We start from the raw sequence: 24,738 nt of genomic DNA on the forward strand, positions 1-24,738 counted from the left end.
TCTGGAGCTCCAAGAATTGTGGCAGTCTCCCTGGACCCCCTCCAAAAGATATTTAACTGGAACCAACCCATGTGGCCAGCACAGAAACATATCAACCCATTAGGATCCTGGCCTGAAGGGGCAGAGGTTTTGTGGGGGTTGTCACAGCCAGCGTGGAAATACCTGCCTGTGGAGGCCTGGAGGGAAAGGCAGCTTGCCTCTGCCATTTGGGGGGCATTCATATATAATCCTTTGAGCCAGATCAGCCCAGGGAGGGCAGAGAACAGGGTGCTGGGTGAGGCCACCAGTAGGATGTCTCCCTTACAGGAGTCTCAACTTTTACACCTAGCCTTGGGGTGGGTGAACGGGAGTTAGAAACAGCCCATTCTTAAGGACTACGTGCAGTTTGGGTCTTGTCATGGAATGCCAAGGAAAGGAATCAAAGGAACCTGGAGGTTCCTGTGTATTCCCTTGGGTGGGCCAGTGCCAAAAGGATGCTATGCATGGCAGACAGCCCCCAGTGGCAGTGATGACAGTGTCCCCTCATCTTAATTTGGGCCCCCATTGGCCTATGCCCAACTCTCTGGTCTCCTTGCTTTTTGTCTTCCTCATGGACTCGACCGATTTCCTATCTAAACAACTTAGGCGGTTGCCCGTGTCTCCTGGATCTAGCACGAATTCCTTAACCTGGCACACAGGCTCGTGATTTGGCCCCTGCCTCATCTCCCACCAACCTCCTGTGCACCTGCATTGTCAACCACTTCCTCACTAAATGTCAAACTTCCACTTGCCCTTTGGGTCCTAAGGCCCTTCCAGGATCCAATTCTATCCCCTTGCTGAAGGGAACAGGACCTCTCCCATGCTCCCATATCACAACCAACCTTTCTGTACCTAAAACCACCTTTCCCCGTCACTAGCCTGTAAACCCTCAGGGAACAAGGACAATTCTTGTTTTGACAGGGACAACTTTTGATTGAGAAAAATCATATATATATGATGAGCAGCACACCAACTTTGCCAAGGGCTCCACTCAGGCAGCTGAAGTGTATTTGCTAGTGTCCTGAGCCTGCGGTGACTGTTGGAAGGCAGAGCCAGAGACTTCGTAGCAGATGTGGACACATCAGTGTGGCTGGATGGATCCAAAAGCAGCAAATGACCACGAAGGTCAGGAGAGAAAAAAGTTAAGGCAACAGACTCTTTATTTAATGTGGTTTTAAAATACATCAAGTCCCTGGCTGTTGTGAATACCAAACAGAGACAAAAAAAGCTGTCAGCACAGCTTCAAACAAATCTGGACAGCCAGGTTGGGCCATAAGGGAAGCAGTTACAGGGACGGAAGGCAGCACCCTTCCCCCAGGCGGATGCCTGGATGTCCCTAGGATGACCTCCTCTGTGCTGTGCAAGGTGGGAGGGCTGGAGCAGCAGCTGGAGAACCAACTCAGCAGGCCTCGGCCCTCCCCCATAGACACCAGGGCAGCTCCACTGGCCTTTTGGTCAGCCCTCCGAAGGGCCACCAGGGTGGGGGTGGAGGAGGGGAAATAACCATTTTTACAGACATAACATTCTCTTACAGAAAGTGCCTGAGCGCAGCCCATGGTCCAAAAACCTCACGGAAAACAAAATTTTTTAAAAGTGCTGCTGACACCTCTCAGAATCTGGTGTACATGAAGCTCTCAGCTGGACAAGACCCTGAGCACAAACTACTGTCAGCAGAGCCTCACCTGCTGTGGTCCCCTGGAGGAAAAGCTAGCAATCTAAGAAACCAACACAGCTCTTGGTCCTAAAACTGAGGTCATGGGCATGAGACCTGCCCCAGGGAGGAAGGAACTGGTCTTCACTCATGGATAGGTCACCTCTTCATCTGGCCCAGGACCCTGGCCGGTGTGGGCAGCACCCAGAAACCTGGGCTGACTTTGGGAAGCAGAGCAAGCAGAGCAGCTGTAGTGATCGGTTAAGATTTGGTCAACGAACAGGAAGAAGAATGGGGTCCCCAATTATAGCCTAGCCTGGATGCCTAGAGACAGGTGGCTGGAGGTGAGAGCAGAGGTTCTACCCTGCACTGCTGGGGCCACCTTGCTCACTGTAGATCCTCAGCAGCTAGACTTGGTTTCTGAGGGCTATAATTTCCCACACCACACTGGGCTCCAACAGTCCCCTCCCCACCAACACTATGGGCTTTAAGAGGTAGCTGAAGTGGGGCAGGCAATCATGTGGGTCACTGCAGGCCTTCCTGCTCATTTTGAAGGGGGCAGGCAGAAACTTCTGTCTCTTCTCTGTATTTCCTTAGCTCAGCAAACCCCGTATGGGGTTGGCAGCTCTTATGTTCCTCAGCAGAGCAGTATCTCAGCCAGGGATGGCAAATAGGTCTCAACACTCATACTGGTTGCTGGGGGAATCTTGAGAAATGATATGCCAGGGATTTAGCAGGGAATACTCCGAAGCAGATTAGTGGTACCTACCATGGGGGGAAGAGGAGAAATGCTGTGCCATTCATTTGCCATCTCTGGTCTAAGTCCTAACATAATTCAGGAGTACTTAGCACTCTTCATGAACCTAATTATCTGAGGGATTTAAGTTAAGGGCTGAAAAGAGCGGGCTATTTGTGGAAGATGAAGGGACTTATAAGATAATGAATTAACTTCAAGGAAATACAGCAAGAAGCAAAAACTCAACCCTCCGATCCATCTTGGTCTGTGGCTCCCTCAGCTATACTGAAGCTGAGGCCCAGCTGGAGATGGGGTTATAGGACCCCAAACGCAGCGTAGCCCTGCTTCCTGACCCAAGACTCATTCTGCTGTTCCAGAACATTGTTCTGTACAAAGACTGACTAATACACTGGCAAGTTTGCCACCAGCAGGACTTTCAGAGTATAGAGTAGCATGTATGAGGGGTGGGAGTGGGGGTAGAGAGGAAAACAGACGCAACTGTCTGCAGCCATTCTGTGGACGGCTGGGGCTCAGTCAGTGGCTGAGTCTCATTCTTACCCATCAGCTGTCAGATAAGAGCTGGGGGCTCCCACACAGGAAGAAATGGGATGTCAAGGGGGACATATCACAGCTCTTACTACTTGGGCAACAAAATCACGGCAAACCTCAAAAGAATGCACACTGGTGGTGTGGGTGCAGGAAGCAGAAACAGACTCATGAAGCCAAAGGGACAGTCGGACCCGGGGCCCAGCAACTGCCGCACGGAGACAGCGGCGGTGGCATCAGCAGTGGCCTCCCAGGACTGTAAGCTTGTGACAAGGCCACCAGAAGCCCTTTCCTTTCGCTCACTATAAACAAACAATCTGACTTCATCAAGCAGGAATCCTGAGCACCAACATGGCAAAGGTGCCAGGTGGGGTGGTGAGGGGGTGGGGCACTGGAGGCCAGGAACCCAGGCACCACCACCAATAGCACCCCTTCTTCCTCAGAAGATCCTCAAAGCAAACACTGTCATGTGCAAAACCGAAACAAAACCAAAGCAAACAGAACAAAACCCAAAAACCTTCAGAAAGAATCCTTTTGGTGATCTCTTGTCAATCATTTGTGCAGGCTACAGAGGCACCTGTGAATGATAAGGCTACTGCGAAGCATCATTGGCCTGGTCCTGGCACTACCGGAGCGCAGGGGAAGCTGAGGGGCTCCCTACCAGCACATCATCCCGCACAGAACATGCTCCAGGTCCCTTGTCCTAGGTAGGGAAGCAGTCTGATCACTGGCTCTGAGTGCCTTGTCAATGCTCTGCCTGGCGACCCCTTTTCCAGGTTAAGAGAAGCAAGGAGCTTCCAGGAGAGCTAGGAGAGCCAGAGCTGCCCAAGTCCCACTAACAGGAGAACACAGTCATGGCCTGGGTGTGTCACCTGTCATGAACCCTGAAGGTAGCAGGGAGGGAGGGGCTGAGCCTCAAATTGGGCAGGGAAACGCTCACATCACTTCTCCTGCCAGCTTACTGTGACGGCAGCCACAGACGACAACTCCGCTTTAAGACTCTTCAGCTCACAGAAGAGCCACTGACTTCATCTGTACACACCCCCACCTCTGATGCAAGCCCGTTTTACACTTACAGATATAAATGTATGAGGCCTTGCACATATGCCATATGTACGTAAAACTGACCCACAAAATCCAAAACTGCAAAGAGTCAGATGGCAGCCAGGTCACAGCACCCTGGGCCTCAGCGGTGGGAGCCTCACATGGGCCAGGCCTGGCTGGGCTGCTCGCTCCCTTCCCAGCTCCCTAGGCAGTGATGGAGGCGGGTTCCTGGGGCCCAGTTTGGCCTGATGCTTCCATGCTCGGTGCTCCGGGGCAGCAAGGAGCTTCTGTGACCCTTGGGGAGCTAGGTGCTTGGACCCTGGGCCCCTCGCCACCCTGTTCCTTGGAGGTATTGGCAGCCTCCGGCCTTCGCTCAGGGCCGCTGTCAGTGAGGGAAGCCTGGCCTCCAGCACTTAGGTCCTGCACCCTCTTGTTCAGGTCATTGCGCTCTGACTGCAGTGCCCGACACAGCTTCTCCAGCCGCTGTATTTTGACCTGCAGGCCCTCCAGCTCTTTGTCCCGGAGTGTTTTCTAGGGAGAGACATAGGGCCTTCAGTTCCATGTCATCAACGCCCCACCCAACACTGCCACTTGGTAGAAAACATTCACACTTTAACAACGCTGGGCACCGATCAGAGTAAAAAAGCTGGCCGCTTTCAAGTAAACAGCCCTGGTTTATGCTGAGACTTGGCTGTCGGTTGGGGGCAGTGTGGTGTAGAGAAGGGGCATGGCTTGGAAACAATGGATTCCTCTGTTTATCCACCAGATGGCCTTAGCAAAGTACTTGGCTTTTGAGCCTACTGCCTTATCTGTTAAACTGGACTACTAATGTCACCCTCACAGATCTCAAGAGAGCTCAATGAACTGGCACATCTAAACACTCAGCAGGGTCTGGCACACAGCAGCCTCTCCGTCAATTAGTTATTTTCTCCTCCTACATCTCAAGCCACAAAATCAAATTATCTGGGCAGTTCTGCAGCTGCATGCAAGCTATGCGCATCACTGGCACCCCTTGTTTTTTCTGCTCCTTTCCTCCTTTCTTCCATCTGCTCTCTTTGCTTCCCCTACAGACCTATCACTAAGCTCACCACCTCCCTCGGGGGGACAGCCGACAGTGCCTTTGGACTTGGATGGACATGTATGTGAATCCCAGCTCCACCTCATGGCAGCTGCATCACTTCTCGGTACAATGTACAGGAAAGGGCCCAGTACTCAAGAGCCGCACACCCCCAGCCCAGATGCAGGTCCACTCAGCCCACCTCCTCGGCCATCTCAAGCAAGGCCTTGTTGCTGCTCTCCCACCGGGACCGGTACATGGTGGTTTCTTTTTCCAGCTTCTTGATCTTCTTAGTCATCTGGGTTATGTGACACATAAAAGGAAATGGTCAGGGGTCCAGGCTGTCTGTGCATCTGTGTCTCCAAAGTGGGGAACGATCCCAAGGGGGAAAGGTGTTACTGGGCGCAGTCAGTGCCCTCTGTGCCACCCCAGGGTGTCTCCAGTTAAATACAGCCCACCCAGACCCTACTTATGGTCTCAATCACAGCTTCACAGCTCCCCGTGAAGCACTCCAGGGAGGAGGCTTCCTGAAGGCAGGCCCAGTGTTCAACTCTGAATGAAGCTGCTTATGCCCCTGCAGCCACACCCAGTCTGGACCACTGTTACCTTTTCCATCTCCTGTTTGAACGTGGTGAACACCTCACTGCTTTTGGAAAGAGTGTTCTGGAACTCTTCAAACTTCTCCGTGTATAGGGCAAGCTGGGTGAGAAAGAAGCCCACAAGTAAGACTGGGTTTCTCTGGAGGGCACTTCTGGTCAACACACTCAGACTCACCCTTGGCCCTCTGACCCAACAACTCTCTTGAGATACCAGTTTTCTTTAAAACAAAACCCATGTATTTGGAAGGATATAATCTAAAATGTTAAGCCTAAAAAGTAGGATTTGGCGGTGACTTGTATTTTCTTTTATGTTTGTTTCCAAACTTTTCTTCCAGAATGAAGTCTAACTAATGTAACTGAAATCACCCATTCTGTCCCCACCTCCTCAAAAGCAGCACAACAATTCTGACTAGGAGCCGAGTACTTCGAGCTCACCTAGCCACCTGGTCACCACCACACAGGTGCTGGGAGGGTCCAGGGAGAACAAAGTCTTAGGAAGGTCACACAGGAGTCAAGGTGGTCCTAGAATGAGGGTTCCATTTCCCTCCCCGCAGGATGGGGCTCAGCGTGGGGACCACGAAGGCACAGGGGGAGGCTACACAGTCTCACCTGCTGTTTCAGGTGGGTCTCCTGCTGCTTCATCAGCTCGCACATCCTCTGCGACTCCACAGCCTCTTTGAGGAGCTATTTCCGAGACAGGACCCCAGATCCCATCAGAAGCCCCCAGAGGCTACGTCTGGATTTTCTTCGCCACACGCACCATAACCCATCAAGGCTTCCTGCTCTCAGACTGGTGTCTGAGGAAGCAGTGCCCTGGTCTGACCAGACAGCAACCTCTCCCGTACAAACTTGACTATAAGCTGAGCCAGAACCCAACCTGCCTCCTCCCAGACCCCCACCCCTGGGGCCTGAGCCTCACAAAATCCTTCTCCCGCTGGTGCCTCTCCTCTGCCTCCTTCAGCATCTCCTGGGCCTGCTGGAGCTTGGCGTCCACCAGCTGCTGCTGTAGGTCCTTGTGTTTGAAGACTTTGTCAATGTGCTGCAGGAAAGCATCATGAGAGGGGTCCATCTGTCAGGAGCTCCCTTTCTCAGGGAGGCCCAGTGGCTGCAGGGATGCCCCATGTGCAGAGACCAGGGCACTGCCAGCCTGCCACCTCAGTCTGACACGCTGGACTCCCACGTGTCCCATAGGATGTGGGCCCCAAGTCCCTGGAAGGTCTATTGCCCAACCTTACCTTGTGTCTTTCCCACTGAGTCACTCTAGAGTGAGCACAGGGGTTTAAGGATGAGATCAGCTTCCAGGGAGCCAAGTAATAAATACACTCCAATCTCTAGCCTTAAGAAAGATTACGTACTCCATTGGACTGAGAACCCTTACTTCTGGAGCCCAACTCCCTTGTAAATGAGAAGAAAGGGCAAACACGACTTCTCTACCAACATAACAGCTTAGCTCAGTTGGCAGAGATCTGCTGTATCTGTAGGTGAAGATCAGATGTGTGGATCCCAAGGAATGGCTGTCCTGACTGCTGGAGGAGCCCCGGGAACTGGGACCAGGTGAGAAAACAGTGACGGAGAGAAGGTGATGAACGTGAGTGCTACCTCAAAGGTCAAAGCAACTGAAAACAGGGAGGTGGAGAATGGGATATCTTTTTTGGATGGGGGAAGAGAAGGTGGCTTCGAGACATGTCTAGTTTGAGACATGATGAATTTCAGTCACCTGTGATCTACGGTTGGGAGGCTTGTGGGGCAGGATGGGAGTGCCTGAATCTGACTGGGGACGGGGTGCACCTCCACTCCCACAGAGAGAACCAGGGGGAAAGGAGAGGGAAGAGGAAGAGGGGCCTCAGCTGCTTGAAGTAGGTGCCTCACTCTGGTGGCTCAGGAAGCCTCCATGTCTCTCAGCGCTGAGGGACAAGAACCAAACCAACTCCTCTCAAACCAGCCTTCATCCCAGAGGATGAAGCACAGGAAAAGAGGTGGGTCAGGGAAGGCCCCTCCAGGCCCTGCACACGTGATCACTACACTGGACTGTGAGCCCAAGAGGGCAGGGTCTTGCCCACCCCACCCACCACCACACCCCACGGTCTAGGAAGGGGCCTGGTCCAGCCCTGTAGGGTAGCTGCCAATCTCCCTGTTCACAACATTTAAGAAACAGAAGCCCAGAACGCCAAGTGACTGGCGTGTGGGGACCCAAAGAGAGGGATCTGAGCGCCTGGGACAGCAACCAACACCAGCCAAGGGAGTGATATCCTGCCCTTTCAAGTGGCAGGGGCAGCAGAGCAGCAAGTAATCAGAGGACACAGCCCCTAGAGTCGATCACTGAACACCGTTCCGGCTCCTCAAATTCTAAAATACTCTGAAAACTGAAATTGCCCTAACCAAGCAGATAAACTTGTAAGGCTAATAAGCATTGTAAGGTTAACTATAAACCTAGGCGAGAATACTCAGAAGTTTTATTGCATAAGCGTTAACATGTCTGATTTGGGGGTGCTGCCACAAGGCCCTGCTGGGGGTGCTACGTAATACCCAGTCCATGAACATAACTCTAGTCTAAAACGTGGACAGTTCTAATTCCAAAAGACACCTGGCCCCACTGTTTAGGACGAGGTGCTGTGGACCCGCGATTGTGTGGCCACAGGCGAGTCTCTTCTCAACACCTCAGCCCTCATCTACGTGAGGATGTACAACATCACTCCCCTCCCGAGGAAAGGAGGGAGAACGGGGGAAGGGATGAAGCCTAGAAAGCGCTGCCTGGCACCGGCATCCACCCAGAACCCACAGTCCCCTGGCGACCCCTCACCTCCTCCCGTAGCTCGTACTGCTCAATCAGCTTCTTGAGCCTCTCAGCCAGCTCCACGTTCTCCTGGCGCAGCTTGGAATTGCGCTCATTGTGCTGTTCCATCTGCAGCTGGATGTCATTCAGTGTCACCTGGAAGTGCGAGGTCACCTCCTTGCGTTTCTCCTCCTCCTCCCGGGCCCGCTGCACGCCTTCTTCCTGGGCAGAGAAGTCAGCCCCAGCTCCATCATCCACTGTCCCCTGGCCAGACTCACAGGGCTCCCCCACCAGTTCAGGTATGTTCTCTCCCAGTAGCCCTCCCTGCTTTCCAAGTGAGGAGTAGCCAGGATCCAAGAGGTCATGCAATGGGGGCTCCTAATGGACCCCTCTGTATATCGGGTGACATCGAGCCAGAGACTCCCTAGAAAAATGCAGGCATACACGTAAGTGCCTTTCTAAAGAAATCTGGATTTCCTGAGGCCTACTCTTCCAGGCCTCAGAACAGGATTTGGAAGACCTATTTGTCTCAGTTTAATATGCTTCTATCTCTGACCCACCCCCTCTCCCCTGACCAAGTAGTTAAAATTCAGTAATTCCCAGGGTTGGCAGGGCTGTGCAGAGTTAGGCACTCAGACACTGTTGGTGGGAAGGCGATCTGGCAAAATCTATTAAAATTTGCATATTCTTTGACCCAGACATTTCACTTCTGAGATTTATCCTATGGATAAATTCCATGTAATTAGCCAGGGATATATATAACAAGAATTTTCACTGTAGCGTTATACATGTAACAGTGAAAAATTGGAAACGACACAAAACACATTAACTAGGGTACTGATCAGATGCAGCATATCCATACAATGATGCTGTTAAAAAGAATGAGAGAGGCTTATAAAACTGATAGGGAAAGATAAGGCATTGTGTAAAGTGAGAAAATGGAATAGGCTATGAAATAATACATGTATAATAATTTCATTAAAAATACTTTACGTAAGCTTTTATATGTAGACAGGAAAGTCAGAAGGCTGCACTTAGACTTACATATAAGTAGGTTTACTTCCCATTAGTTTCTGCTGGGACCGGGACCGGGGTCAAGGAGGGTGGGCAACAATTACCTTTGATTTGTTAGACTTTTGTCACCTTTGTATCTTTTACATCACATTTATATTAAATTTGTAATGTTTTAAAAAATAAAATACAATTGAGAAAAACACGTTGCAAAATATATTTACTAATGCAAATTTTTAAAGAAATATAAAGGATATATATACAAAAGCTATCTGGAGATCACAGTAATGACCAGGCCTTAACCAGACTGACCCCACCCTAGGAGAAGCAGAGGTTGGAGAAAGGCCCCAGCACTCCAGACTGATGACCCTCTCCACCCTCCAGCTGCTCACCTGGGACTGCTATGGGATGGAGAAACCTAAAGCCCTGCATCCAGGTTCCTTCAACACCTTAGCCTTTATCTCATCTAATACAAGTGCATGTCAAGTGGTTACAAGTAGCTCTCTAAAGTACGGCATCATTGGGGAAATCTCCTTCTATGCCGAAAGCCTGTGCTGCTTTTAGGGGGAAAGCCACCAAAGACAAGTGAGGTCAGGGAAAGCGGCTGGCCCACCTTGAGGGAACGGTTGTGGCGCTGCAGCTCTCGGCACAGGCTCTCGAGCTTGCTGCGGGCCAGGACAGCCTTGCTGTGCTCGCCACGCAGGTGGTCCTTCTCCTGCACCAGCTGGCTCTGCTTCTTCTGCAGGAGCTTCATCTGCTTCTGGGAGTTCCGGTGCTCCTCCAGCTGGTAATGGGGATGGGGACGGCACGTAAGAGCCCCGTGGGGACCCAGGGTCTCCTGAGCTGACCCGACTCTAGCCACCACAGCTCAGGCCGGACACTATAAGGGTGCTTCACACACTGCCCCCAATAACCCCAAGGGCCCCAGCTCAAGGATACAGAAATGGACGCTAAGGACAAGCAGAGGTGCACAGCCAGCAGATGCCGGTTTCTCTCTGAGCTTTGACTGCAGATTCAAAGCTCGCAAGACTCTCAGACCATGACATTCCCCCAACTCTTGGGACACCCATGCCCTCAGATGAGCCCACCTGCTACCCACCTCCTTATACTCAGCAACAGACCCTGGTTCACCATTTCTCTCCTCAACATGATTCCTAGAGTCAAGGTGGCCTTTTCATTATCAACAGATAATCCTTCTGGCTCCCTGGCTTCACAGACCCTCACCTCTTCCTCAGACCCTGTCCTCTCTCAGCTCAGGTCCCCTCCCATGAGCCTATTCAGCACTGTACAGGAGAAATACAATGCGACTCAGAGTAATTAAAAATGTGCTGACCTCCCAGGGCAGGGAGGGTACGAGGAGAATGGGGAGAACTGACCAGCTCAGCATACTTCTTGCACAGAGCCGCGAGCTTCTCCTCTGGGGTACTCAGCGTGTTCAACGTCTGCATCAGTAACGTGATCTCCTTTCCTGCAAAGCACAGGGAGCAAAGGTATGTACCCCCTTCTCTGGGGGCCCCCCTTCAGGTCTGGGCCCACTCTTCTGCCTTAAGGTAGCCCTCCCCTATTCTCCAGCACCCATCACAGAGGACATGCTCAGTAAATACTAATTAAATGAATGACTGAGTCTCTGTCAAATCCCCGTGGTGAGCACCACGAATGGGAGAAAAACTGCCTACTCTACCTACAGGTGAAAGAAAGGTGTCCCACCTGTGAAGTCAGTGCTGTTTCAATGCAAGGAAGGCCCTTCTCAAAGAGGAAAGATGCAAAAGGAACAGGTCTCCTTAAGAACACTGCACTCCAGTCAACAAAGGCAGACAAGAGTGCACTTTAAAATGACTATCCTCCCCAATTAATAAATATAGCTTTCAATATTTGATCCTAAGATTAAAATAACTAAAAAAAAAACCCTTTAAATTAGGGCAACAGGTGGGGGGGTGGGGGAGTAGCGACTAAGACATGGGTGTAATACCACCTTTGATTCTCTGACACACACTAACCCTCCATCCCCACCCAAGTGACTCCCCCATGCCTGCGCCTGAGTCAAAGAGAGGGCCACCGTACATAGCACTGTGCCAGGCTCCTGAAGTGTCAACCCCGGGAGGCTCTGAGAGATCAATGCAGAGAATGCAAATCATGGGCACACAGGCCAAAACAAATCCAACCCACAGATGGGTTCTGTTTGGCTCCTATCGTATTAGTTGCCAACTATTAAAATCTAGAGATTTCACATAGTAACTCTAGATTTCTGGCTTAAAAAAAAAAAAAGCCAGCTACAGGTTTTACATGCTATCAACTCACTGGGACCAGGTGGCAGTCAAGCTTTTGGATAAAGGGGGCATTCTCTTGGTCTCATGGGGCCCTCTGGCTAGCTTGGTTTATTTGAATTTTCAACCCTGGTCTAGTCGAATTCTCTTACTGTGCAGAGGAGTGAAAACTAAGGACCAGAGAGGAGAAACGTCTTGCCCAAGGTCACACAGCAAATTAGAAATGGTGCTGGTCGGCACAGGACTGCCGACTCAGGACTCCTGCTTTCCATCTCTCAAAGAGAGCAGGTTGGACCTCGGTTCCTGCTTGCTCCCAAGGCCAGAAGCCCTTGTGCAGTGAACAACCTGTACACCTCTATCTATAGCACCACTGTCCCGGCTTTGATTAAACGACGTAGTTTGACAGTTCTGGAAGTAGGGTTTCCTCTGAATCCTGGCAGAGCAGGCTAGCCCAGGATGTCAGGTCCAAACTCCCTCCCCTCACCAGCCTCACAAGTAGCTGCCCTCTGCTCACCCAGACCCTTGGCTTTCTTCTTCTCCTGTGGCCTTCGGTGGTCTCGGTCTACGACCTCGTCACTTGCCCGGCTCTCGTCTGTGCCCGGCTCCCCCTTGGAAGTCTCTTTCTCACCATTGACTACTGGGGTCTCTGGCTCGGGCTCCCCATTCCTCGAGGCATAGGTCCTGGACTTCTCTGCATCTTCGGGTTCAGCAGGCTCACCCTGTGCCCCATCCTCGCCTGGACCCCCCTGACTGTTGTCAACACAGTATGTACTGAGGATGTCTTCCAGCTGGCGGCTCAGCTCCTCAGAGACATCCTGGAGGGCCCCAGACTGAGCAGTTTTGGCTTGTGCTCCTTCAGCAGGAGAGGATGGGGGGCAGAGAGAGAAATAAGATGGTTATGCCACTGGTTGGGAGTTTTCAGGCCCAAACGTACTGGTTTGGGTTGCCTAACTTCTCTAAGGCTCAGTTTATTTCCCTGTAAAACGATGTAACTATTTCTCACTACTGCCCAACCACGCTTGTTGTGAGTATAAAAGAAATAAAGTAAGTAGACCATCCAACACACAGGGGTGGCATCATGTAGCAGGAACTCTACATCCAGTCCATCCCCTTCTCCTCCCTGCCAATGTCACCTCTTGCCATTAAAAAAGTTTCAGGGGGCTTCCTTGGTGGTGCAGTGGTTGAGAGTCCGCCTGCCGATGCAGGGGACACGGGTTCGTGCCCCGGTCCAGGAAGATCCTACATGCCGCGGGGCGGCTAGGCCCGTGAGCCATGGCCGCTGAGCCTGCGCGTCCAGAGCCTGTGCTCCGCAACGGGAGAGGCCACAACAGTGAGAGGTCCGCGTACCACAAAAAAAAAAAAAAAAAAAAAAGTTTCAGGGAATTCCCTGGCGGTCCAGTGGTTAGGACTCCATGCTTCCACTGCAGGAGGCATGAGTTCCTGGTTGGGGAACTAGGATACTGCAAGCAGCTGGCGCCGCCAAAAAAAAAAAAAAAAAAAAAGTTCCAGAGGAGACACTGCTTTGGGAAAGCAAGTGTTCTCCTTACTTGCTGCAAGTAATAAATCCTTCCTTCTCTGGTGGGGCAAAAAAAGTCCCAGAAATGCCTCAAATATAAACAGCAGTTACCCACTGGTGAACGACGTGTTTGCAACCTGGATTTGCTGGTTGGGTGTCTCATTTGACTGCCAACCTGACTTGATCCTGTCAGAGCCTTCTCTCAAGAGAGTTCTGTCCCTGTGCTTAGAGTGGGAGCTTCTATCAACTCCCCAGCAGCCAGTGGGGACTGCACAGACTCAGCGCCGTCCTCCTCTCATTCTACATTTCCTCCTTGCTGGGTAAACAGTGGCCTTGGCCTCTAACTCCAGAAGCTGGACCGGCGCACCACAAACTCCTCCCCCTGCCCGCTGGAAAAGCAGAGCTGGCACACACCCTCAGCCTTCCCTGGAGCCTGGATGGTGGAACCTTCAGCTTCTGTCGCAGGAGCCGACTGGCTGGGCCGCCCCTGGGCTCCCTCGGGTCCAGCTTCCGGTTGCCCCGGGGTGTTTTTTGGGTTGGAAGTGTTGCTTGATTGCTTGGCAGCCCCATTCTTTTTGTCTTGGTTCTTCATTGTGGTTTGCAATGTTAGGTTAGGAGCAGATCCTATAGAAACAAACACACTTGCTATTTTCCAGACTTTAAAATTCTTCGCAGCCTGGATCAGAAATCCCAACACCGGGCGCGCAAAGCTTCTTGAAACAAACCGGCAGGCATTCCCTGGAGGGAGCCAGCGGTTATCCCAGTTTCCGGTCCGTCACCGGCGCCTGGTGTGCCCAGGAGCGAGGGAGGAGCGGCCTCCTTTTTCCTGAAGCCACTTCCCGGCACAACACGGCCCCCTCACCACAGGCCGCGCGCGGGATAGGTTCAGGGCCCGGGACTGACGTGGCGGGACGCTGGATTCCCGGTCCCTCCCCGCCCCCCACGCCCCACGTGCCGCTCCCCCCCAAACCCGCGCGCAGCCACCCACGCCTCGCGCGCCCTCCAGCCGCGCGCGCGCCCCGCGCGCGCATGCGCACAGGCCTCAGCCCTGCCCCCCGGCCCGAGCCCTAGCACGGAATCCGCGCGATTCCTCGCACCGGCCAGAAGCGTCTGGGACCACAGACCCTCGGCTCGCTTCGTACCCCTAGCCGACGCTGTACGCACCTCACCGCCGACGCCCTGACGGCTTCGCCCGCTCTGCCCTCGTACCGGAAACCCTGGGTAACTGCTGCCGGCAGAGCCTCCTGCTAGCGCCGCAGCCAATCAATAGCCGGCGCTCGCGCGAGGCTTGCTGGGAAAGATGAAGCGAAGGCGGCCTCCGAGGCGGGTGAGCTGGGAAGGGAGGGGAGGGAAAGGACTACGCTTCCCTCCATGCACCGGGGCTGACCCCAACTCCCAAGATGCAATAGGGTTTTAGTCCTCGGAGCCGCAGACCCAGGAGGTCCGAAAGGAGCCAGTCATTCTGCACAAATACTCACGTCAGCCTCGTTTCTGTCTCGAAGGAGCTATGATTCAGCTCCCAGAGCCCTGCGCCTGGCTGCTTTTTCCGGTACGCCTCCACCACCCCTTTCCTCCTGCTGTGAACATCTACGACTATCTAGGAACCCTGAGGACGAGGGAGAGAATACACTGGGCTGGGCATCAGGCCTGTATTCCAGTCCCAACTTCACTAGTTTGCTATGTGACGGTATTCTTTTCCCTCCCAGGGCTTCAATTTCCGTATGCAAATAGAAGGTTTTAATAGTTTTTTGAACAATAGCTTTCCCGGTTCCTCGTAAATATTGTACTGTTTGTTATTGCCAATTTACAGCTGTGGACTGTAAGACAAAGGTTAGGTAACTTGTCCAAGGTCACATCGCTATTGACTGATTAGAGCAGATTCAAAGCTAGGAAGTCTGGCATCCATCTTAACTACTGGACTACCCTGTCTCTTACTCAGAAGAAACAACCACCACCGTAGGCTTTCCTTGAGGATGAATCAAAATAACTTGGGAAAGTAATTTATTTTTCCATCTTCATTACCAGCTTGAGCCCCTCTCTGAAAGGTGCTGAGGGGGCCCTGCAAGGGGGACTTTGGCCTCAGCAGATTCCTGAGCCTTTTCTGACTGGCCCACCCTCTACAAAGTCCCAATTACACTGGGGCTAAAGGGGAAAAAAAGCCAAGCTTTTCTCCAAGTGTAAGATCACAATTCTTTATCTGTTTGTCTATAGATAATGGGATAAAACCCATCAACCCATGTGCGTGGAATTTAATGCCTAAATGGTTTGTTTGGCTTCTGTTTCCAGCCAATCCTGCCCAATCCCTCTGCCTTTTTTGTTACATCTCTACTTTTACTATCTCCAGGATTTCCCAGGTTTTTGCAGGTGCTTTTCTACCTTCCAAAATTCCCTTCTTGGTGAAACAAAATCTTTTGAGGCCCACTGAGCTCAAAGTTCACTTCAGAACCTTTTCAGTACTCTGCAGTCTGTCCTAGCTCCCTGAGTCTAGACAGAGTTCTATTACAGCATTAGTGATGAGGTGTTGAAATTATTTACTTACAACTCACTGAACGTTCAAGAACTGTTGGCTAAATACTCTAGTCCTAAAGCCTAGCAACAGTCTGGGGGCTGAGAAGGCAGAGAATGTTTTAAATTGTTGTGCAAATTGGGCATCTTTTTAGGGCTCTTAAGATGTTAAATATTTCCCCTAGTTGAAGAGACTTCAGCGCAGTGCTCTTTCCCACCCCTTAGGCAGTGTCTGCCAGGTAACACTGAGAGGCAATATTGGTATAACAGTATAAAGGTGGAACTCAAGCTCAGAAAGCGTTGGAATTCAAGTCTCTCAAAACCAAGGCCCTCATTATTTCCAGAAAAGCATGTAGGAAATCTCTTGAGGAGGTAACATATGAATCAGGCCTTCATGGATTTCCATAGGAAGAGGGTGTTCTAGGCAGAGATAAAGAACATAATATAACAAGGTATACATGGGGTGAGAGGTGGAGTGGTGCACCAGGAAGGGTCAATGGTGGTCTCCAGGGGCCAGCTGGGTAATGAGAAGAACAGACAGGCAAGGAATAAGAAAATTTGATAGAAACATGGGTTAAAAAGTTACTTTCTTCTTTGCTGTAAGAGAAAATGGCAACATTAGCGCCTGCCAGAGTAAGGGAGCCCTCTGGGAGTGGTGGTTGGGAATGGTGGTGATGGTGATGGGTAATAGAGCTCTTGCAGATTGTTTTCATGCAGAAACTCAGGCCCAGGAGTGCCAGATATTTTTAAAATATAGAAACATCTTTTAATATTGGCAACAAATTAAAACTTAAAACGTACTCTGTCAGCCAACCAAAACCCTCCTTTTTGGGTTGTATCAACTTTTTGGCTGCTAGTCTGTAATCGCCGCTTTAGGAATTGATCTAAACCAAAGTGAGGAGTTTGTGAACTACTTTGGGCTCAAAGGGCTGTGGAGTGGTGATGAAATGTGAAAATCTTACAGAAACTCTAGAAAATGCAAATTAAACCACAGTGAGAGCCAGAGCTTCCATCAGTGGTTGCTGGGGGTTAGGCAGAAAGGAGGGATTCCCAAGGGGCATGTGGAAACTTCTAGAGGTGATGGACATGTTCACTCTCTTGACTGTGGTAATGGTTTCATGGATGCAAATATGTCAACACTTAACAAGCTGTTCATTTTAAATATGTGCCATTTACTGTACGTCAATTATATTTCAATAAAGCTGATTTCAAAAATTCTTTATAGCAGAAGCAGGCTGTAACAATTCTTAATTCCACTGTTAGGTCAAAAGTTTAAGCACCCTCACTTCAGTGACTTCCAAAAAATCCAGTCTAGGATCACTCCAAAGAACACGATTTAGAACTTTGCAACAGGTTTTTATTTTTGCTTTATATCTATTACAGTGTTTGAAACCTAAAGAAATACATTTTCTCTTCAAATTTGGATGTGTATATAAATATCATTTGTCTGGACTCAGCACACTCAATGCCATGGTTTCTTGGCCTGTATCTGCTCTGAAATCATCAAGCTTTGTCTGTCTACCCAGGGGCCCTGAGAACATGGAAAACAATAGCCAGAGTTTATAGTTCTTAAAAGCAAATAAATTTGGAAAGAAAAACTAGTAAGGGAAAAGGTTTGATTCACCTTCCTAGGGTCTATAGCTGGGAACCCAAGCTGTTTTTGAGGGACATCTGGTCTGTCCTGGGTAACTGGGACCTCATACCCCCTTTGCTTCTTTAGTGGTTCAATCAAAAGCAGTTCCCACAAATCTGGCTAAAAGAGCCAACACCCAAATCCAGGGCCTGAGGACTGTCGCCATGGCAGAGTTTTCTCTTCCCAAACCCAGAGGCCGAACATCTGACCTACGTAGGGGAGCAGGGCTAGAGTTTAGCGGAGGGGTTCAGGAATGTGCTAATGTGGACATCAGCAGTCAGGCTGGCCCAGAAGCAGTGAGGTGCGCCCAAATGACCTTTATGACACACTACACAAACCTTTCTCCTGGGATGTTCTGGGCCCCAAATTTAATGGTGCCTCTTCTAATTCACAGCCAGGTTTGATTCTGCATGTAGCCCAGGCCTGATGCAAAATGCCCTCTCAGAGGAAAACAGCTTTAATTAACAGACTTACTTGGTTTGTACTGACCTCAAAATTCTTCCCTTACCATGGTCTTCATCTGGGGGTGGGTCTAGGGAACAGCCAATGGGATGACTGAATCCTTTATGAAGGCCTTGGCCAAAGAGCAGCTATTTGCCTACCACATGGATCCCCGCAGGGCCAAATTCTCAGCTTGTTGGCTTAACAAAAAAAATACAAAAGTTAAGACAGAAAAAACACTGGACAAGATTGGTCTAAAATGTGCAATCCTAAAACGGCTATGGAAAAAACCTACTCTGAGCAATTTCTCAGTCTCACAATGCACTTATTTCTAGGATAGTCCTACTTGGAAGATGTTGCTACTGGTTGTGAGGCTTTCCTATGGTTCAGTGCACTGAGCCTTGCACCCTTCCCCAGCCTGCCAGGGAGGCAGACAGGCACACACAATCCTGAGGTCCCCAGCCAGCCTCTTCTCCCTATGGGTCCCTGTAGTGCCTGCAAGGACCTGGAGAATCTGGCTCCTTGCCTTCAATTCGGAATCCAGAAGCCAAGCCCACAAGATGAATCTACTGAGGAATATTCAAGATGATGGATACCAAGCTGAGTGAGTCTTGGGGAGAAGAGACATGGCCTGAACAAATGAGCTGAGGCCTTCAAAGAAGGGCCTGTGGGAGGAGGAGGGGAAGTACTGCTAGGCGTTCATCTCCTTCCCTTCTATTTTGCTGGAAACGGGTAATTGTACAGTGTATGGGGAGGGCAGGCAGACATGAGAAAATTGAAATCTAGTTCATCCTGCTAGAGTTTTCATATTAAACTGGTTTGGCTTAAGAGAAAATGAAGGTCAGTGCCTGAGAGCCTTCTTTCGCTCTTCCTTAAGTGTGGTAGCAGCTATAATCTGTGCAGTTCAGCTCTAAATAGGGCTCTTGGAAAGAGGCTTCCAGGGAAAAGAAAACAGGAGTAGATCTAAAGGTTCTAGGTAAGGAGGAACACAAAGGGTCCCAGAAAGCTGAAGTCATCAACACCTGTTACTTGGAAGGGTCTTTTGTACCCACTGCCTCAAGTAACTAGGCTGGCCAAGTGAGGGTGGAACCTATGTGGTTCTAACAGAAGGTTGCAGCCAATACCATGGCCGGTCAGTCAGCGGGGATAGCTCAGAACTGAAGGCAGGCTTCTAAGACCAGAGAGCCTGTTAATACTAGAGAAGATGACATGGGGGTGGGACGCCCAGAAGGGCTGGCAATAAAGAATAGCTGGCACTGTTCAAAACAGTATTTGAACACTTGAGCTAAGAAAAAGGCTCCTTGTCCCCTTAATCCACACCTAAGTATCTCCAACCCACCAGAGATCTTAAAATGGACATAGCTATGTGCCAAAGTATTAAGATTCCAAACACAAGTCTTCTCAGGCTACTCCCTACAGCAGGTGGGGGAGCCCCTCCATCCCTGTAACATCCATTCAGAAATCTGTCAGAAAGCTCTGACTTCACCTAGGCCAGGGTCTGGAGTCCAGATGGGGACTGCCCACGAAGAGTGGCTGTCAAGCCTGGGCTAAAAAATATTTTGCTTCCCAAGATGGCCAAAGGAGAGAAGGAGACACAAAAGATGATGTTACTGCCTCTGTGGGCTGGAAGAACTTCACCTGTTGACTGAAAAGGGGGTCAGAGGAATACAGTGGGAAAGCACGGTCTGAGGAAGACACTAACAAAGGAAAGCTCCTAGAGGCCACGTTTATCTGAAGAGAAATTTGTCCTCGTGCCCTGGGAGACTTCAGCCTTTGGAGTCCTTGTAGAAAACAGGCTTCGAGTAGTAACCCATGATCAACAGAGTCTTCTCTTTGGTGCACGGCCCAGATCTGAAGCAAAAGTAGATTTGGGAGGAACAGCTGGGGAAGGCAGGATGTGTATGTCTCACGATAAGAATTTGGTCCCAATGTCAGGGACTTAATTATTGCTAGAGATGTACAAAGTAGATCCTACTAAAATAAAATGCTCTGCCCTTTGGACAAGGACAAGGGATGGGGGGTGGCTTTCTTTTGAACTGTAGGAAAATGGTTTTGTAATGGAGTCGGCAGGCCAAGTGAAGAGGGTCCTGCGCCTTGCCTACCTGGGAGAGTGGGGTTGGTAGTTATCATGCCCAACCTGCAGAGCAGCATCTGACTCACTTAGGCAGTACAGCACTGGTGTCACTTTTCAGTGATAGCCACCAGCTGCAACCACTTTTCTCAGAAAATGCCTCTGGAGTTAGATCTCAACACTGGAAAGAGAGGGCAAATTCAAGACCAGTGGCCAAAAACAACTGAATGTTGTATCTGTAAGCAGAGTGGCATGGATTTCACCTGAGCCAGAGGGGGATGTGTAGCAATGGGAGCAAGAATGGCATTGTTCCTGGGGAAGGGAAAATACAGTTTGGAGCAGGGCACCTCTGCCCGACATCTGTGGGGAAGCAGGGACAGGGCAGATTGTGCCTTCAGCTCCACCACTGGCCTACACTTAGCCAGCAACTTCCTCCACCCCATCCCCAACACCTGGGCTTTACTATCACATGTAGTCCATTGAAGCACACAGGCAAGCCATTGAGGCACTGCAGTAGCTCTACTCAAAGGGGAAAGAAAAGGCATTAGGATTATATCTGTCACAGGAAGGGTAAAATCCAAACCATGTACAAGGATCCCAATCAGGGAAGACATCAATCACTCTCAAAAAAAGTCCTGAGGCTGCTAAATATCTCGGATAGGAGACACGGCAGCCATCTGTGATAACTTATGTGGACAAAGGTGTTTGAGACTGAATCTGAGGAGGCAGACTGCTTTCTGGGTTTCCTGATGTAAGCAGGATGCTCAGTGGTAAGGACTAGAGTGTAGACTTCACCGGGCCCTGGGGCCATCCTTGCTCCCTCCATTCAGGTACTAGGACAATCAGACCAGGCTGCTCTGCTATATAAAGGTTCCAGAGCTAAGGGTTGGTCCCTGGTGGTGGCCCGGAACCCAAGCAGAGAGGAGAAGGATCAAGGTCAGGCTTCCTGAGCAAGAGAGCTTCCACATCTCTTTTTGGTCTTCCTCACAGTATCCCACTTACAGAAATTACAGAGACAGTTCCTCCTCTTGAGACCAATTAAGGTTGACCTACGTAATATATAGAATATAAAAAAATACAGAACTTTTTGACATTCTCTCCTTTGGAAGTAAAATATACATGATCCAACTACGGAAGAGGAAGAAGAAGAAAGGCCAAAGGCAGGGATCCACTGGCTATCCCAATACATGACACTCTCACTCCAACCTCCTCTGCAATTTATGGGTCACCAGAGCAAGGACTTTCTCCTCAGGAGAAAGGAAGGACCACAGCCCTCTGTCACGTGCTTAGGAGAAAATACAGCTACCTCAGAGGTTCATCTCAACTCTGAGGGGAATTTTCAAGTAAACAAATGAAGTTGGGTCGCACCACTGGAAGGTGGGTAGGAAACATGGGATCAGTAGCGACACATGGGAAGCCCCGTCTGAAGGCCTGTGTTCCTCTCCCCTCACTCCCACTGGTGTACATGCCCCAGGAGAGTGAAGGGGATCTCCCACACTAAAGAGGTCTGGGCAAGGGGTTAAGGGAGGGAGGGGCCTTTGTCTCATGGTGACCTCCCCCTCAGCCTCTAGTCCCAGACAATGCTGGCAGCTGGGATTCCTAAAACCAGGAACTCATGGCTCTGGGAAAGAGCAACTGTAATACAAGAAAAATGTGCAAAAGAAAAAAAAATTAAATAACGCAATCCAAGCATACTAGATTAATATTCTGTCCGAGCAAGAACACTTTGTTTTGGATTTCTCCCCTCCCCTCCCACCCCCGACCTGTGGAATATTCCATCTGCTCAAGTACCCAAGATAAGAGTTACAGAGATCAGGGCAGAGGACTGGGAAGGATGAAGGAAGATAAAACGGAAGGAAGTCACCACTAAAGAAAAAAAAAATAAAAATAAAAAAGGTGCAAAATTGATTACCTCAGTCCTCCTTTGTCTACCCCTGGGCTCCTGGGTTAAAGACATATGTGCAGCCAAAATCTAGTGTAAGGAAGAAAAACCCAACACGTCCCCTTCTTGTCACAAAACCCAAATGTGAGCCTCAGATGGTTCTGTCTGTCCAGAGGGTGCTCCCTCCAGGGAAGGGGGCGGAGCAGGTCAAGAGCACAGTTTCCAGGGCAGCAGAGGTGTGTGGTGGCTGATGGTGGGGAGGGCTGGTTTCCCGCCCACCAGAGGGCTGCCTTTCCGCTGGTTGGTGGTGCTTCCCATCCCCTCCCCTCCCCGGAGGCAGACATTATAGCTGGAAGCCCTCCATGGGGGCCTCAGGCTGCTGGAAGATAAACTGCTGTTGCGTTTCATCCACTTGGGGAGCCAGGCTGCTATCATCATCTTCTACGCCAAAGTAGTGCTCAATGAGGTCAAAGGCCTTCTGGTAGATCTCCTGGTTCTCATGGCTCTGGAGAAACTCAATTTTATCCAAGCCTATGGTGGCAAGAAGAAAGGAAGGAGAAGAGTAAACTTTGAGTGCTTTTCTCTGGGTCCATGAAACAATCTATTTTTTCCTTCCCTGAGTTATGCTAGCATTTATAAACACAAGTAATATGATCACATCTCTCTTTGATCTGAAAGAGGAGAGCCGAGATCTTTACCTAAAATGACATAACACCAAAGGAAAAAGACCAAAATGTCAGTTATAAACCGGAGAGTCTAGTCCCGATTCTGCTTTTAACCTGGGCAAACCATTACTGTTCTGAATCTCTTGGAGATGAGTGATGAGTCAATCCAGCACTAACAGACCTTGCTAAGGAAACCATAAACAAAACAAAAGGACAACCTGCAAAATGGGAGAAAATATTTGCAACCGATGCGACCGATGAGGGCTTAATTTCCAAAATATACAAACAGCTTGTATAGGTCAATAACAAAAAAACGAACAACCCAATAAAAAAATGGGCAGAAGGGACTTCTCTTGTGGTCCAGTGGGTAAGACTCCGTGCTCCCAATGCAGGGGGCCCGGTTTTGACCCCTGGTCAGGGAACTAGTTCCTGCATGCATGCCACAAGTAAGAGTCTGCATTCTGCAACTAAAGATCCCGCATGCTGCAACTAAGACCCAGCGCAGCCAAAAACAAATAATAATAAATAAATAAATATTTAAAAAAAATGTGTGTTGTAGGTGTACAGAATCTTAAAAAAAAAAAGGGCAGAAAACTAAATAGACATTTCTCTAAAGAAGACATACAGATGGCCAATAGGCACGTGAAAAGATGCTCAACATCACTATTATTAGAGAAATGCAAATCAAAACTACAATGAGGTATCACCGTATACCAGTCAGAATGGCCATCATCAAAAAGTCTACAAGGGAATTCCCTGGTAGTCCAGTGGTTAGGACTCAGTGTTCTCACTACCGGGGCCCTGGGTTCGATCCCTGGTCAGGGAACTAAAATCCTGCAAGCCATGCTGTGCAGCCAAAAAAATAAAAAAGTCTACAAATAATAAATGCTGGAGAGGGTGTGGAGAAAAGGGACTCCTCCAACACTGTTGGTAGGAATGTAAACTGGTGCAGCCACTATGGAGGTTTCTTAAAAAACTAAAAATAGAGCTACCATATGATCCAGCGATCCTACTCCTGGGCATATATCTGGAGAAAACTGTAATTCGAAAAGATACATACACCCCAGTGTTCATAGCAGCACTATTTACAATAGCCAAGACATGGAAGCAACTGGAGTATCCATCAACAGATGAATGGATAAAGATGTGGTGCATATATATAATGGAATATTACTCAGCCATAGTAAGAATAAAATAATGCCATTTGCAGCAACATGGATGGATCTAGACATTATCAAACTAAGCGAAGTAAGTCAGACAGAGAAAAGACAAGTATCATATGATATCACTTATGTGGAATCTAAAAAATGATACAAATGAACTTATTTACAAAACAAAAAAAGATTCACAGACATAGAAAACAAACTTATGGTTACCAAAGGCGAAAGGGTGGGGAGGGATAAATTAGGAGTTTAGGATTAGCAGATACAAACTACTATTAACAAAACAGATAAACAACAAGGACCTCCTGTATGGCACAGGGAACTATATTTAATATCTTGTAATAGACTATAATGGAAAAACAAAACAAAAGAAAGAAAAGAACTTGCTGCTAGAAACTCAGCTGAAAACATGCCTTCCAGCTCCTGATTCTACTATCAATTCTGGAGCTTTATTTTTGCATCTGTACCATAACCTACTTTCTAGGTAGAGCCTATCAGAAACAGAACTCATCTACTGCTCCTCAGAGGAAATGGAACTGGTCGGATAAAACCAGTTCATTCAATGATGACCCCCTCAAAACACACACCCTCACATATGTATACTATTTCAGAGTTTCTCTCTACTTACGGCAGACGTGAGGTTGGGGAGAGGGCACCTACCATAGGCTTCCTCGATGAGGCCACAGTAGGGATTGACCCCTGAGCCACTGCGCTTGCCCTCTTGCTCTCCGAGCCGAAGGATGTTCTCCAGTCCATTGAGGGCGACTTGCACAATCTTTGAATCCATCACAGTCAGCAAGTCGCACAGGGGTTTGATGCAGCCCAGGGAGACCAGGTACCTGAGGGGCAGAGACCAGGTAAGTTCTAAATTAAGACAAGGCAAGGGAGGTGCCAGGCAGGTGCTATGGGGCCTCTGGGTCTCCCTCACACACATCGATGCTCTCAGCAATTCACTCTGACTGAGCTTTCATAACCACCCATCCTTTATCTCAAACTCATCACCCTCCCAATGCTACTGGTTTAGTTCATTTCCATGTAGAAGGCTGCCATGGATTCCTCCTCTTTGTCTCTAATGTCTCCTTGCTGCAGTATTACCTACTTTGAACACATCATTTCCCTGCCTAAAATTTCTGTAGTCCCAGCTCTACAGTCATAGCAATACA

At 49.5% G+C, this 24,738-nt stretch overlaps 2 protein-coding genes across 6 annotated transcripts in view; both read right to left on the reverse strand.

The window, feature by feature from the left end:
• Nucleotides 1-1,160: 1,160 nt before the first annotated feature.
• On the reverse strand, nucleotides 1,161-14,466 carry TXLNA (taxilin alpha). Of its 3 annotated transcripts, none has more exons than XM_029229565.1 (11): nucleotides 14,380-14,466; nucleotides 13,630-13,839; nucleotides 12,214-12,552; nucleotides 10,812-10,903; nucleotides 10,049-10,219; nucleotides 8,452-8,646; nucleotides 6,571-6,690; nucleotides 6,261-6,335; nucleotides 5,659-5,751; nucleotides 5,255-5,350; nucleotides 1,161-4,526 (listed from the first exon to the last, which is right to left on the reverse strand). In XM_029229565.1, exons 2-11 carry the CDS (start codon nucleotides 13,805-13,807, stop codon nucleotides 4,200-4,202), a joined length of 1,686 nt encoding a protein of 561 aa, XP_029085398.1. In that variant the 5' UTR covers nucleotides 13,808-13,839; nucleotides 14,380-14,466; the 3' UTR covers nucleotides 1,161-4,199. The 3 variants fall into 3 exon arrangements, with proteins under 3 accessions (XP_029085398.1, XP_029085399.1, XP_029085400.1); XM_029229566.1 differs by lacking the exon at nucleotides 14,380-14,466 and adding an exon at nucleotides 14,358-14,378; XM_029229567.1 differs by lacking the exon at nucleotides 14,380-14,466 and adding an exon at nucleotides 14,078-14,098.
• A 553-nt stretch (nucleotides 14,467-15,019) lies between these two features.
• KPNA6 (karyopherin subunit alpha 6) overlaps nucleotides 15,020-24,738 on the reverse strand; it is a 53,188-nt gene continuing 43,469 nt past the window's right edge. For 2 of the 3 annotated variants that reach the window (XM_029228906.1, XM_029228909.1), the window contains exons 13-14: nucleotides 24,236-24,414; nucleotides 15,020-22,278 (exon numbers count right to left, since the gene is read on the reverse strand). In XM_029228906.1, the coding sequence (XP_029084739.1) occupies nucleotides 22,091-22,278; nucleotides 24,236-24,414 (367 nt within the window). In that variant the 3' untranslated portion in view covers nucleotides 15,020-22,090. The remainder of the gene's footprint in view (nucleotides 22,279-24,235; nucleotides 24,415-24,738) is intronic. The other variant, XM_029228908.1, reaches the window with a different exon arrangement.

Source organism: Monodon monoceros, unplaced genomic scaffold (assembly GCF_005190385.1).
Source record: "Monodon monoceros isolate NGI ecotype Baffin Bay Population unplaced genomic scaffold, NGI_Narwhal_1 Super_Scaffold_18, whole genome shotgun sequence".
NCBI classification, from domain to species: domain Eukaryota; kingdom Metazoa; phylum Chordata; class Mammalia; order Artiodactyla; family Monodontidae; genus Monodon; species Monodon monoceros.

Bases quoted from the DNA above. Each gene is read 5' to 3' on its own strand.
- TXLNA (XM_029229565.1), bottom strand. From the start codon at position 13,807: ATGAAGAACCAAGACAAAAAGAATGGGGCTGCCAAGCAATCAAGCAAC. The intron at 8,647-10,048 runs GTGGGCCAGCCG...TTCTCTGCCCAG, and splicing joins GCCACAACCGTTCCCTCAAG to GAAGAAGGCGTGCAGCGGGC. The intron at 4,527-5,254 runs GTGGGCTGAGTG...GTCTCTCCCTAG, and splicing joins TGCTTGAGATGGCCGAGGAG to AAAACACTCCGGGACAAAGA.